Raw genomic sequence first — 13,228 nt, 5'->3', positions numbered from 1 at the left:
CCCACCACCACCTCCCAATGCTGGGCCCCTTGTTCAGGTCCTGGGTACCTGACAATACCCGCACCACACTCGCGCACACACATTCTGGGAGCCCACAAGCAAACACAAGGATTGTTATTGATTTTGGCTCCCCGTATGATGAATTATCCACTGGTTCAATACCGGCAGTGGTCCGATGAGGCCCTAATTGTGCACTTAAGGGGTGGAATTGTCTCCTGTATCTGGTGAACCGTTTGGAGATGGGAAGGGTATTTAATTAGGCGGAATCCTGCGTGCCTGAACTCCGCCACCTTCTCATCCCTTCCACAACTAAATTCTAGGCGGAGACCATGGTTTCCCAAGGATGACCTTCCCGCCCCACCGCCAGTTAGTGAATTTGGAAAGACCTCGAATGGAGCTATCATTTTGGTAAATCTGTTACCCTCCCTCCAATGCCAATATAGCCTTTCGAAGCTTGCATTACCACTCACAGTACGCCAGATGAGGCCTATCCAGGGCTTTGTATAACTGGAGCATGACTTCTCCCACCTTATTCTCATTCCACTACAAAGAAAGATCAGCATTCTGGAGGCGTTCCTGAATATTTTCGGTACCTGCTAAAGACACGCTAATGATCTATGTAAATAAACCCCAAAGATCCTAAGATCGCCACTGTTTCTGACTTTTCACCATTTTAAAAGTGCCATTGTATGTCCAAGATAGGTAATCTTGCATTGCCTCTATTTGCCAGTTTCACCCATTCATTAATATTTATATGTAGCTTTCCATCCAGACTGCCAATGCTGCCTATCTTTGCGTAATCCGCAATTGCTTCCTATTTCATCGGCTAAGTTGTTAGCAGGAGTGAATAATGGGAGCCTCAGATCCTTGAGAGACACCATTCTGCCAATTCGGTGACTTTCCCATTACTGCTACTCTCTGTCTCTTGTCGCCCAAACAATTCCGTAACCAGGTAAATAACTTGCCTGCAATTCAGTGAGTTGCAGCTTTACTCAACAGTTTCTTCTGAAAGACTTTATCAAGTGCCTTTTGGGAGTCCCTGCAAACATCATCCACAGTCGTCCCTCTGTGAAATACTTCAGTCACCTCTTCGACATGTTATCCAGGTTTGATAGGCATGACCTGCCCCTTACAAATCGATCTAAACTCTCCTGGATCAGCCAAAAATTTCCACGGTCACTCTATCCTTAATGATGGACTCCAGTGGCTCACGGGTGACAGATATCACGCTAACAGGTCTATAATTCGTTGCTTTCCCTCTCTGCTCCCTTAAATAGCGAGTTGTTCTGGGGAGGCGATGGCCTGGTGGCGTTATTGCTAGACTATTAATCCAGAAACTCAGCTAATGTTCTGGGGGCCCCGGTTCAAATCCCGCTACGGCAGATGGTGGAATTTGAATTCCATAAAAACGTCTGGAATTAAGAATCAACCGATGACCATGAAACCACTGCCGAAACACCCATCTGGTTCACTAATGTCCTTTAGGGAAGGAAATCTGCTGTCCTTACCTGGTCTCGCCTAAATATGATTCCAGTGCCACAGCAATGTGGTTGACACTTAACGGCCCTCTGAAATTGCCGACAAAGTCATTCAATTCTAGGGCAACTGGGGATGGACAATAAACGCTCGCCAGCCAGCAATGCCCATGTCGCACAAATGAATTTAAGAAAGGCATTCGTTTCCCAAACTGAGAGACCTTTGGAATATTATAGTCGGGGGTCTCAGCAAGGTTTTTAAGTGATGTAAGTGCTGCATTAGGCTGTGGAATGAGATAATGTGCTTACATCTCTGCAGTGAGGCCTCTGAATCCACAATCTTCTGCCCCAGATGTAAAAGTTTGCATTTACAAATTCATACAACGCGAAAAGTATTTGTTAAAAAAATGATTCGAAGTATTTTTCTTGCTTGTGTCGTATTGTTACTGAGGTCGGCCACGACATTTTCTTGGAAATAGTGAAAATTGGTGAATTGTACTTTGCTTTTCTCGCTTTTCTTTAATAACTGAATATCTACAAGGCATGTTGGTTCATTAAATCTTCTGCAAAGTGTTTTTTATTTCTAAAGCTTAATAGTAATTTCGTGAATGAAATTGAATGGACTTATATTAATTTAATATTTTATTGCTTGGACTTGTTTGAAAACATTTTTATATTTATAGTATAGTAATCATTTTATAATGCAAACAACTGCACATCAATATCAGACATGAACAAAGCATAGAAACCCTGTGAAATGCACTAAAGCCAATTTATTTAATAACAAATTGTACCGGCATTAAACTATAGTCGAATAGTTCTCACAACTTCTTGGAACTCACTTTGCCCATCATATTTTCCTTTGTATTATTTTCTGGCCTTAGTAAAATAATGTAACATTTAGGTGCGAAAATGCACAAAAGAAGACCAAAGCTAGATGCCAAAATAGCGAACACCTCGACAGCTACGGTATATTTTCCGTGCGAGCTTGTGTAAGCTGGAATAAATGTTATCCACACTGTGCAAAATATAAGCATACTAAAGGTTATGAATTTGCCCTCGTTGAAGTTATCGGGCAGTTTTCGAGCGAGGAACGCAACGACAAAACACACACAGGAGAGACAGCCAATATAGCCTAGCACACAATAGAAGGCTGTTGCCGATCCCACATCGCATTCGAGAAGGATTTTATCCTTAAAATAATTGGTGTTTTTCCGTGGCAAAGGTGGCGACGTAGCTAGCCACATTGTGCATATGAAACACTGCACCATTGTAAGTGTACAAACGGTCAGTCTCTGTCGGGTGGGACCAAAATATTTCATCATATTTCTGTTCGGAACCGTGGCCTTAAATGCCATGACCACAACAATGGTTTTCCCCAAAACACAGGAGATGCAAAGAACAAAACTAATGCCGAAAGTCACATGGCGTAATATACATGACCAAAATGTTGGCTCACCAATGAAAGTAAATGAGCAAAGGAAACAGAACGTGAGTGCAAAGAGCAGGAAAAAGCTGAGCTCAGAATTGTTAGCTTTAACAATAGGAGTGCGTTTGTAAACAAAGAAGAGAACGGCTACACCCATTGTGAGGAATGCTCCAACTATTGTGAGTGCCATCAATACAACTCCTGTTATATCTGTAAAGCCGAGATATTCAATATGTTTCGGGATACACTGATCTCGCCTCAGGCCAGTCCAATATTCGGGGGGACATTTGATGCAGTGTATCGAATCTAAGGCGAAGCAAAGGGAGGAGAAAAGGCAACAATTTATTTTGGGACCGAATCTTTCGAAAAGGATTTGCAGCTGATAAACCTGTACACACCTGTAGTGTTGCTGATTTCTCCGTCGCCACACGGAATGCAGTCAAAACAACATAGAGGCTGGTGCTTTCTTGCTGCTTTCCTCGTTCCGGGGAGACAGTTTTCGGAGCACACTGCGCGCGGAATCTGTGTTCAAAGCAAAAAGAAAGCAGCTTGAGGCACCTCAGCGAGCAACATGGTCTATGTAGAAACATGGAATATCAACGCATTTTCTGTTGTAGCCAGTTTGAAATGTTTTGTAATGTTCTTTGAGATTTTATGAATAAAGTATATTTATCGCAAAAAAGGGAAGTTGTATGGGTGATATTGGACGTGCTTTGCGAATAAGTAGCAGCTGAATTTTAACACAGAGAAGTGTGAGGTAATGCATTTAGGGAGGTCAAACAGTTACAGGGAGTACACGATAAGTTGGAATATACTAAAAAGGGTACCTGCAATGAGAGACCTGGACGAACAAGTAGACAGCTCCCCAAAGGCAGTGTTGTAAAGAATGTATATGGAATGCTCTCCTTAATTGGCAGAGGTATAGAATATAAGAGTAAGGATAGACCAGAAGACCATAGGAGCAGAATTATGCCATTCAGCCCATCGTGTCTGCTCCACCATTCAGTCATGGCTTATATGATTCTCACACCCATTCTTTTGCCTTCTCTCCGGAATGCTTGATCCCTTTATTGATCAAGAACCTATCTATCTCTGTCTTAAAGGCACTCAATGACCTGGCTTCCACAACCCTCTGCCGCAATGAGTTCCACAGATTCCCCATCCTTTGGCTGAAGAAATTCTTCCTCATCTCAGTTTTAAAGGAGCGTCCCATCAATCTAAGATTGCGCCCTCCAGTTCTAGTCTCTCCCACTAGTCCACGTCCACTCTATCTAGGCCTCTCAGTATTTTGTAAGTTTCAATTAGATCCCCCCTCATCCTTCTCATCTCCACCGAGTATAGACCCAGACTCCTCAACCTCTCCTCATAAGACAAACCTTTCATTCCTGGGATCATTTTTGTGATATAATGTTGGAATTGTATAAAGCTCTGGTAAGGCCACAACTAGAGCATTGTGTGCAGTTCTGGTCACCACATTACAGGAAGGCCATAATTGATCTGGACCGAATGCAGAAGAGGTTTACAAGAATGTTGCCAGGACCAGAATAGCGTGGCTATGAGGAGTGATTGGATAGATTGGGGTTATTTTCGTTGGAAAAAGACGGGGTAACTTGTTCAAAATTATGAGGGGAAGAGATGGAGTGGACAGGATGAGGTTGTTTCTCTTGGTGGAGAATTCTGGAACCAGGGAACATAGATTCAAGATAAGTGGCAGTAAGTGCAGAGGGGACATGAGGAAGAACTTTTTTATGCAAAGGGTGGTGGGTGTCTGGAATTCATTGCCTGAATTGGTGGTGGAGACAGAGACCCTGAAATATTTTTAACATACTTGGATCTGCACCTTAAGTGCTGTAAGCTACAGGGCTATGAGCTGTGTGCAGGAAGATGGTCCTGATTAGAAAGGGCACCTTGATGTCCTCGGGCTGGCGTGGACAAAATGGTCCAAATGGCCTCCTTCTGAGCTGTAACTTTTCTATGATTCTATGCTTCTACCATCAATAGTATTGAAATTGGAATACGGCATCTCAGTAAGGAAAATGTAAAGTTGAATTTTATGGCACTTTATTTTTCAGTGTAAATCTTTCCCCTCGGACTGTATACCTGTCATGGAATCTATATTGTGACTATCAAGAGAATTACACGATATAGAAGCACCCAGGAGTGGAACAGATTGTTGGAAACAAGTCGAATTTTATTGCAATTTATGTAAATTCAAGTTGAAATATTTTGTCGTGTAAATTTTCTGAGTGAAGGATTTTTTTGGGGGGTGAGAGAAAGCAAACAAGTGGTTTCGCTTTTACTTTTTTCTGGCAGTGCCATCTCCTCCACATCTGTGCCCAACTACAGCTGTGATCTTACCTCGCTCATGTCACCACTCCAAACAATCAACTCTTCCTTTAATGTTAATTCTTTTCCCGGAGGTGCAGACCCATCGTACCTTCCGACAGTCAAAACATCAGCACCGCCAGAGTCATTGGGCTGCCAGTTCACAATGTCATATGTTGGGACTGGATCTCCATTTTCATCGAAATGCACTCTTTCACCAGTCTTGGTTGTGAAATCCACTGTTTTTATGTAATGAAGGAGCTGCCGAGAGAAATACAACGAATAGGCAGTAGGAAATAAAGCATAACTGGATACTTTAGAATTATTTAAATACTCAGTGCTATGAACATAGCTTCACATTGGCCCAACGGTTTTTAGAAAAATAACTGGAATGAGTTTTCAATCCCAAGAGCAACGCATTTCGTTTAAAAGCAAATTATTGCGGATGCTGGAATCTAAACAAAAAGAAAAATTGCTGGAAAATCTCAGCAGGTCTGACAGCATCTGTAAGGAGAGAAAAGTGCTGACGTTTCGAGTCCAGATGACCCGTTGTCAAAGCTAAAAACACAAAATGTGGGAGATATTTATACTGCAGGGTGAGGGAATGAAAGATGAGTCATAGCCACAAAAACAAGGGGAAAAGGCTGCTGATGGCATTCCATAGAGAGAGTAGAAGGTGTGAAAGGCCAAACGGCAGAGAGGCTGAAATCAGATGGTCGTTTACCTGCCATGGTTCGAAAGCTGAAATCATTGCACAACTTTTGTTCGCAAATGGACCTTGACCGCGCTCACAGGCGAACATATTGTGAAGAGCGTGGGCGACAGCATAGACCGCTTTGTACACGTTATAGCTAATCCTGAACTGTGATACTTCAGTGTATGCATTGCTTAATTCTTGAAGACGTTCTGTTCCTTTGCATTCACTTGTCTGTGAGGAGGACTTCAATCCTTCCGATTTATTTTCCGTCTGTTCCAGAATACAGTCAAAGCTCGTTTCCCAAAATTCTTTCATCAAAATGTTTCCCGGATAAGCTGAAGGATGGACGTTAATTAGAAACTCTTTTAAGCCTGGCACTTTTCCTTTACGGATTGCAATCCCTATTGCTCCGGTTAGGAATTCCCTGTTTTCTTGGGGAGTGACCAGTGAAGTGGAAATCCACGCTTCGCTTCCTACCCATTGAATGCCACTGATGTTTTGTCTTGCAACTTCCCTCAGAAGAATGATCATATCCGGTTGTGAAAGAAATGCCACGATAACTTTCGTACTAAATTGCTTTATAACCTCGACAGTTTTAAGCAATCTCTCCCTCGGGTATGTTCTGTGAAAAGACCGAAAATATGCAATGCAAACACCTAATTGTTGCACGGCCTCTGTGAAAGCTTGCATTCCAAAGTTACCATAATCATTGTCGCTTCTAATTGTCCCGATCCAAGTCCACCCAAATCGTTTTACCAGCTTGGCCAATGCTCTGGCCTGAAAGTAATCGCTTGGAATTGTTCGTAGGAAGGAAGGATATTCCACTTTATTGCTGAGACAGGCACACGTGGAAAAGTAGCTAACCTGAGGAAATTATAATCAAAGCGAGTTACAATGGAGTAAAATATCCTTTCGTTGGATATTGCTTTCCCTTGATCTGTTACAATATATTCCATTCAGCACAACCATGCTAATATATTTCAGATGAATAGAAAGCGAGGGAACAGGAATCTCGGAAAACACTGAGATGAGGGGAACTACTTCTCGCAGAGGGAGGTGGATTTGTGGAACTCGCTGCCCCAAAGCGCGGTGGAGTCTGAATGGTTGAATGATTTCAAGAAGGAGAGATATATTTCCATTTTTAAAAAAGGGATAAGTGGATATGGGGAACAGGTGGGGTGGTGGATTTGAGGCCAGGGAGAGATCAGCCATGATCTGATTAAATGACAGAGCAGGCTCAAAGGGCTGAAATTGCCTACTTCTGCTCCTAATTCCCATGTTCCTGTGTTTCCGATAATGCGGAGATCCGCCGATTCTAACAGGAGAGTCTGAATGAAAATTGTCTACTTTCATTGCAGGGGTGTGTAGTCCATATTCAGAGAGCAGGGAGGAGTGCAGGAGGGACAGATAGTGGGCATGGTGGGGTTAAAGAGACAGCAAGCCCAGAGGAGATGGCGCAAATTGAAGATCACCAGGAGAGGGCGGTCGCGAGGAGGAAAGTAAGCTTGATAGAGTGTACAGTGGGAAAACAGGGCACTGGATTCCACAGGTTGGTGCTTGTATTTCACAGGAACCTCTCCCACCCATCATCATTCAAGAACACCAGCATATCTTTCTATTCCTTTCTTCTTCACACTCTTACCTGGATTCGCCTGAAATGCATTCAAGCTAATCATCTCAACTATTCTTTCTGGCAGCGACTTCCGCAATCCAACCACTCTGAGTCAGGTACTTTTTTTTGAATTCCCTATTGGATTGATTACTGACATTCCTCTAGCTGTGACCCTAGTTGTGGCCTCCCGACAAGTTGTACCATCTTCCATGTGTCTACCACATGAAACCGTTTGATAATTTCATCAAAATAATTGAATTTAAACCCCCTGCCCCAGCAATTGAATTTTGACCCACTCTAATGTGGTTACATATCAAACGCACTTGATGCAGCACTACTTACACAAAATTACTTCCTCAGCCTTGTAGGACCGCCATAGATTATGGGTTATGTTGTACCTGGAGTTTTAAAGTAAGCAACGTGCGTCTGTTCCAGAAACTATGGTATAATGTCTAACACATCGGTCACGACTTTTGTCTCAGAATTTTAAAAATTATACTAGTAAATCTTCTATTGTCGAACTTACCACTGGAATTCCAAAAGGACTAATGGAACTGGCTATTGCTACAGATTGCGAAGATCCAGAATCCGCAATAATTGCAGAAACCGCCGAAGATGTTGTACAGTGGGGCTCTGAAGAGTCTGTTTCTGCTGTGTTTATCATCTGTAGTGTTGCTTTCATGGACAGATGCGTCATGGCACATGAATCATAAACCCTATAGCCCAGTGTAATATTTGGAAGTAAGGACGAATCGTTATTTATTTCTTCTATAGCGAATATCATCGACAGCACAAATCGAAACTCTCTGAAGTCAAAGCTGCGGAACACAACACAGATTGGCGCGTTGAGTACAAAAAGACGCAAATATTTGCTGAACAAAATATTGCTTCAGGTATAACTGAGAATAGTATCAAGATGGGAAGATGGTGGCCTAATGTTAATGTCACTGTATCACAAATAATACAGTGACGCATTCTTTGGGGGCATGGGTTCAAACACCACCCTGGTAATAAATAAAATCTGTAACTTAACTCAATGCAGCCGCCCGGTTCGAGAGCAATTGGGGACGAGCAACAAGTGATTGTCACTGGCGCCCGCACACCAACAAGAATAAATTTGGGAAAAAAAGATGAATTGCTGACTTGTTGGTCAGCTACTTAGAAGCGCAATATGAAAATAAATCACTTAACAGATTGAAGATTAGATGCCTCTGTCTAGAGAAAACATGCAAATTATGGTGCACACATCTTCTGAAATCGTCTAAAAGTTATCACTCTCGGAATCGAGCTCCTACTGACGCCAGCTGAACAACAAGATTTGTTTTCGGAATAATATCATGTCTAAATGCCGAACATAAACTCGTCAAAGAAAAATGAAACCATAACTGCGACTCGTGGGCATGAGGTTTGTCAAGCCGAAAGCAGATTACTGATGCATTACAACTCTTTTTCTGTTGTTAATTTGATACGTTTTCAATACAAAAAGTAATCATTTATTTAATGGAAATATTCAATAACCAACATCATAAAAAATATTTTTGCCACCAATTGTATTCTCTGTGTTTGTACCCAGGTCAATAGCGCAATGCGGTATGAAATAAATAGAACCGTCAATAAAATAGCTTTCTTCATTAATCGCAATGCAAAGTTTGACAGAAACTCACCAATGCAACAACTCACCTTTTGCATTTTACTCCATTGGGTTGGGTCTGGAAGGAAAGTTCCTGATTTTCCACATTAGAGTGAACACTAAATAATCCGCCTAAGACAAAATCCCCATCCTTAAACACGCCAGGCAAATCAAATGTTCCCCAATATTTACAAGCCTTTTCATCATTTCCCCACAGCGAAGCAGCGACGGATAGAAGTATCCCCCATGTTAAAGGGTGGTGCATGTTACTCCTTGCAGAGTAGGACACCGAGCTAAGATGTGGGCGACGGAAACAGATTGATGTGTTGCAATATATGGCCTGTACTTGGGTAAGACGAACCTAGATCGACCTTAAATACGGAAATATTGGATTGTTCCGTGAAAATTCCCAGAAGAAAACTCCACCTGAAGGGAAATGGAGAAAGATATTAAATATTCTCTTAATGAGAACCAGATATACCCAGATGCGTAAGAACTCTCGTTATAATTGTTTCATTTGGAAGCTGCAACAGGTAATGAGGGCAGGGATTTGTTGACGCTTGTAGTTTATGTTACATAATCTATAATTGAAAACCAGTTATCCGTGCCAGGAATATATTATTTATTTTGCAGTTACACCCTTCATCGTGCTATTGTTTTTTTTCTAGCTTATAACGTGCGGAGTGATCAAACTGTCAACTCTTGTTTTGCTTTTCCAGTCGATCTAAGACATAGGCTGGGAATTCTCCTACGGTTTATGCCTCACCGCCGCTGCCAGTGAGAACGGAGAATTGGGAGCGCAACCAAATCTCCGGTCACTGCACTGGGACCTGGGATTTCCAGCTGCGGGCGACGTAGGAGCATTGGACCCATAATTTCAAATCACAACACATGCCTGATATTTGCTGGTAGAATTCCTCCACAATTCAATTGTTCAATTCCCACTCCGGGACGTGTAGGCCACCGAAGAATCGTTCAGGCTTCTTCAAGGTGCTAATCCGCCTGCAAGGGGGGAAAAAGTCCCTCCAACGTCGACATCACTCTCCGAGGAAGGAAAGAGTGTGAAGTGACGCCGGACAAACGAATCAGCGCACTCGCAAGATAAATCTCCTTCAGCAGAGCAGACCCAGTCGTAAGCGCGCATTTAACGAAGAAAAAAGCGGGATAATACTTCTCATATTCAGGATAAGGAAAACAGCCCTCTGGAATTCCGGTCCGGATGGGCTCAGAAGATATTAGGCCTTTGAGGCGCACGTCAGCAGGAATTACCTCTGCAACTCAATATCAGTCCAGGCTCCTTTAACGAGCTTTAAGAGTTCCAACCTACTTAAGACCGTGGCCGTGTCACATCAGGGTGATAGGTGTTAGTCAGCTAATTGGAATTTTACCACCACGCCCGCCCCGGAATCGGGGCGGGCGCTGCCCGCAGAACAGAATTCTCCGTTGTCCTCGGGCAATATTTTACGAGCCTCGCCCGAGTGAGCCCAACATTAACGAGTTTGTTGAATTCAAATTCGGAAGTGGCCTGCGTGAGACTAGTATTTCCGGCGATTATATTGCTTGTCCAGTACCTGAGCCAGGGAACAAATATTGCTCGATGGTTATAACTGACATAATCGTTTCGTCAGGAGAATTCAGCTGTCTTAGGAAAGTCAATAAATGCACAATCAATGGTCAAGGCGCAGACGAGGTTGATCGGTCCGAAGTGTCTGTACTGGTTTTCTGCAAGATAATCACAGTTTCTCCCACATTCCCGCCTTTTCCCAATAGTCCTTCAAAGTATTTCTATTCACATAATTGTCTCATTCTCTTTTGGAAGACCTCGCAGTATCCTGTAAGTTTCAATAAGATCCCCCCACTCCCCCGCCACCCCCCCCCCCCTCCCCACCACCCCATCCTTCTTTTGACTTCAGTCTTACTTGTCTTTTAACCCCCTGATTTCTCAAACTATATCTTCTTTAGTTTCTGGAACTTGCTTTCTGTCCCTTACTCCATTGTCGTGCCTCTGTGCTGGCAGCTTCTGTGAGAGCTCCTTTCTCCTCAGATACCTGGTTCCAACTTTGAGTCCCTGATGCTGAGCCACAGCCTGGTCTTTCGCTAACCCCTGTTTGTTTTGCACATCGTAAACCCTTCACTTACAATGCAGGCACAATCTAAAATGAAACCCGAACTCACAGTCATACAGGCATCATTGTTTGATATGAACTGACAACAATGCACCAAGGGAGAGGCCCAGGGTAATGGACAGAGCCAGGCCTCAGGTAAGAGAGAGCAAAATGGGGGTCATAGATTGGGGGTTGGGACAGGCGACTGGGGCGGGAGGGAACTGACATAAAGCCGGAGGGTTGGCTCTCGACAACCACCACCTTACCCCCCACCTCCCAATGCTGATTCACTTCTTCAGGCCCTGGCGCTGACAATGCCCGCCTCACCCATGCCCCTCACACATTCTGGGAGCTCACAAGCAAACACAGCAAGGATTGATTTTGATTTTAGGCTCCCCGTATGATGAATTCTCCTCCCTCCACTGGTTGAATACCAGCAGTGGTTTGATGAGTCCCTAAAGTAAGCACTAATAGTGCAATTAAAGAGTGGAATCATCTGTTGTATTTGGTGCCCCGCTTGGAGATGGAAGAGCATTTAATTAGGCGGAATCCTGCTTACCTGAACTCTGCCACCTTCTCATCCCTTCCACAATTAAATTCTGGGCGGAAACCATGATTTCCCAAGATGACCTTCCCACCCCACCGCTAATTGAGGCCATTAAGAGGCCAATTAGTGACCCTGTAAAGATAACTCTTGAATGCAGCTATCATTTTGGTGAATCTATGTTACAGTCCCTCCATTGCCAACATATCTTTTCCAAGCTTGCAGCACCGCTCACATTACGCCAGATGAGGTCTAACCAGGACTTTGTATAACTGGCACATCACTTCTCTCATCTTATTCTCATTCCAGTATATAGAACGATCAACATTCTGTTGGCGTTCCTGAATATTTTCGGTACCTGCTAAAGACAGGCTAATGATCTATCTAAATAAAACCCCAAAGACCCTAAGATCACCACTGCTTCTGGCTTTTCACGATTTAAAAAGTGGCATTGTAGGTCCAAAGTAGGTGATCTTGCATTGCTTCCTTTTGCCAGTTTCACCCATTCATTAATATTTCTTTGTAACTTTGTGCTTCCATCAAGAACTGCTGACAATACTGCCTATCTTTGCATAATCCGCAACTGTGGATATGGTGCTTCTTATTTCCTCAGCTAAAGTTGTTAGCAGTAGTGAATATTGGGAGCCCCAGATCCTTGAGACACCATTCTGCCAATTCGGTGACTTTCCCATTACTGCTATTCTCTATCTCTTGTCGCCCAACCAATTCCGTAACCAGGTAAATAACTTGCCTGCAATTCAATGAGTTGCAGTTTTATTCAACAGTTTCTTCCGAGAAACTTTATCAAGTGCCTTTTGGGAGTCCCTATAAAAACCATCCACAGACATAGAACATAGAACATAGAACATTACAGCGCAGAACAGGCCCTTCGGCCCACGATGTTGCACCGACCAGTTAAAAAAAAAAACTGTGACCCTCCAACCTAAACCAATTTCTTTTCGTCCATGAACCTATCTACGGATCTCTTAAACGCCCCCAAACTAGGCGCATTTACTACTGATGCTGGCAGGGCATTCCAATCCCTCACCACCCTCTGGGTAAAGAACCTACCCCTGACATCGGTTCTATAACTACCCCCCCTCAATTTAAAGCCATGCCCCCTCGTGCTGGATTTCCCGCTGTCAAATACTTCAGTCACCTCTTCGACATATTATCCAGCTTTGTTAGGCATGACCTGCCCTTTACAAATCTATCTAAACTCTCCTGGTTCAGCCGAAAATTTCCAAGGTCACTCTATCCTTAATGATAGACTCTAGTGGCTCACGGATAACGGATATCACGCTAACAGGTCTATAATTCGCTGCTTTCCCTCTCTACGCCCTAAAATAGCGAGTGGCATTCATTTCCCAAAATGAGAGAACTTTGGAAGATAATTGTCGGGGTCTCAGCA

At 43.3% G+C, this 13,228-nt stretch overlaps 1 protein-coding gene across 1 annotated transcript; it reads right to left on the bottom strand.

Annotated features, from left to right (window-relative positions):
• Nucleotides 1-2,296: 2,296 nt before the first annotated feature.
• On the bottom strand, nt 2,297-9,331 carry LOC144482861 (extracellular calcium-sensing receptor-like). Its single transcript, XM_078201705.1, has 6 exons — nt 9,219-9,331; nt 8,065-8,356; nt 5,954-6,790; nt 5,263-5,490; nt 3,303-3,426; nt 2,297-3,210 (listed from the first exon to the last, which is right to left on the bottom strand). The coding sequence occupies exons 2-6, from the start codon at nt 8,320-8,322 to the stop codon at nt 2,297-2,299; spliced, it is 2,361 nt and encodes a 786-aa protein (XP_078057831.1). The 5' UTR covers nt 8,323-8,356; nt 9,219-9,331.
• Between the last annotated feature and the right edge of the window lie 3,897 nt (nt 9,332-13,228).

Source organism: Mustelus asterias, chromosome 3, assembly GCF_964213995.1.
Source record: "Mustelus asterias chromosome 3, sMusAst1.hap1.1, whole genome shotgun sequence".
NCBI classification, from domain to species: domain Eukaryota; kingdom Metazoa; phylum Chordata; class Chondrichthyes; order Carcharhiniformes; family Triakidae; genus Mustelus; species Mustelus asterias.
Note: the sequence above shows the minus strand (reverse complement) of the source record. Positions and strands in the feature narration are given on the sequence as shown.

Coding starts and splice junctions, on each gene's coding strand:
- LOC144482861 (XM_078201705.1), bottom strand. CDS start 8,322: ATGATATTCGCTATAGAAGAAATAAATAACGATTCGTCCTTACTTCCA. Junction 6,791..8,064: donor GTCCTTTTGGAATTCCAGTG/GTAAGTTCGACA, acceptor TAATTTCCTCAG/GTTAGCTACTTTTCCACGTG. Junction 5,491..5,953: donor CAGCTTTCGAACCATGGCAG/GTAAACGACCAT, acceptor TTCTCTCGGCAG/CTCCTTCATTACATAAAAAC.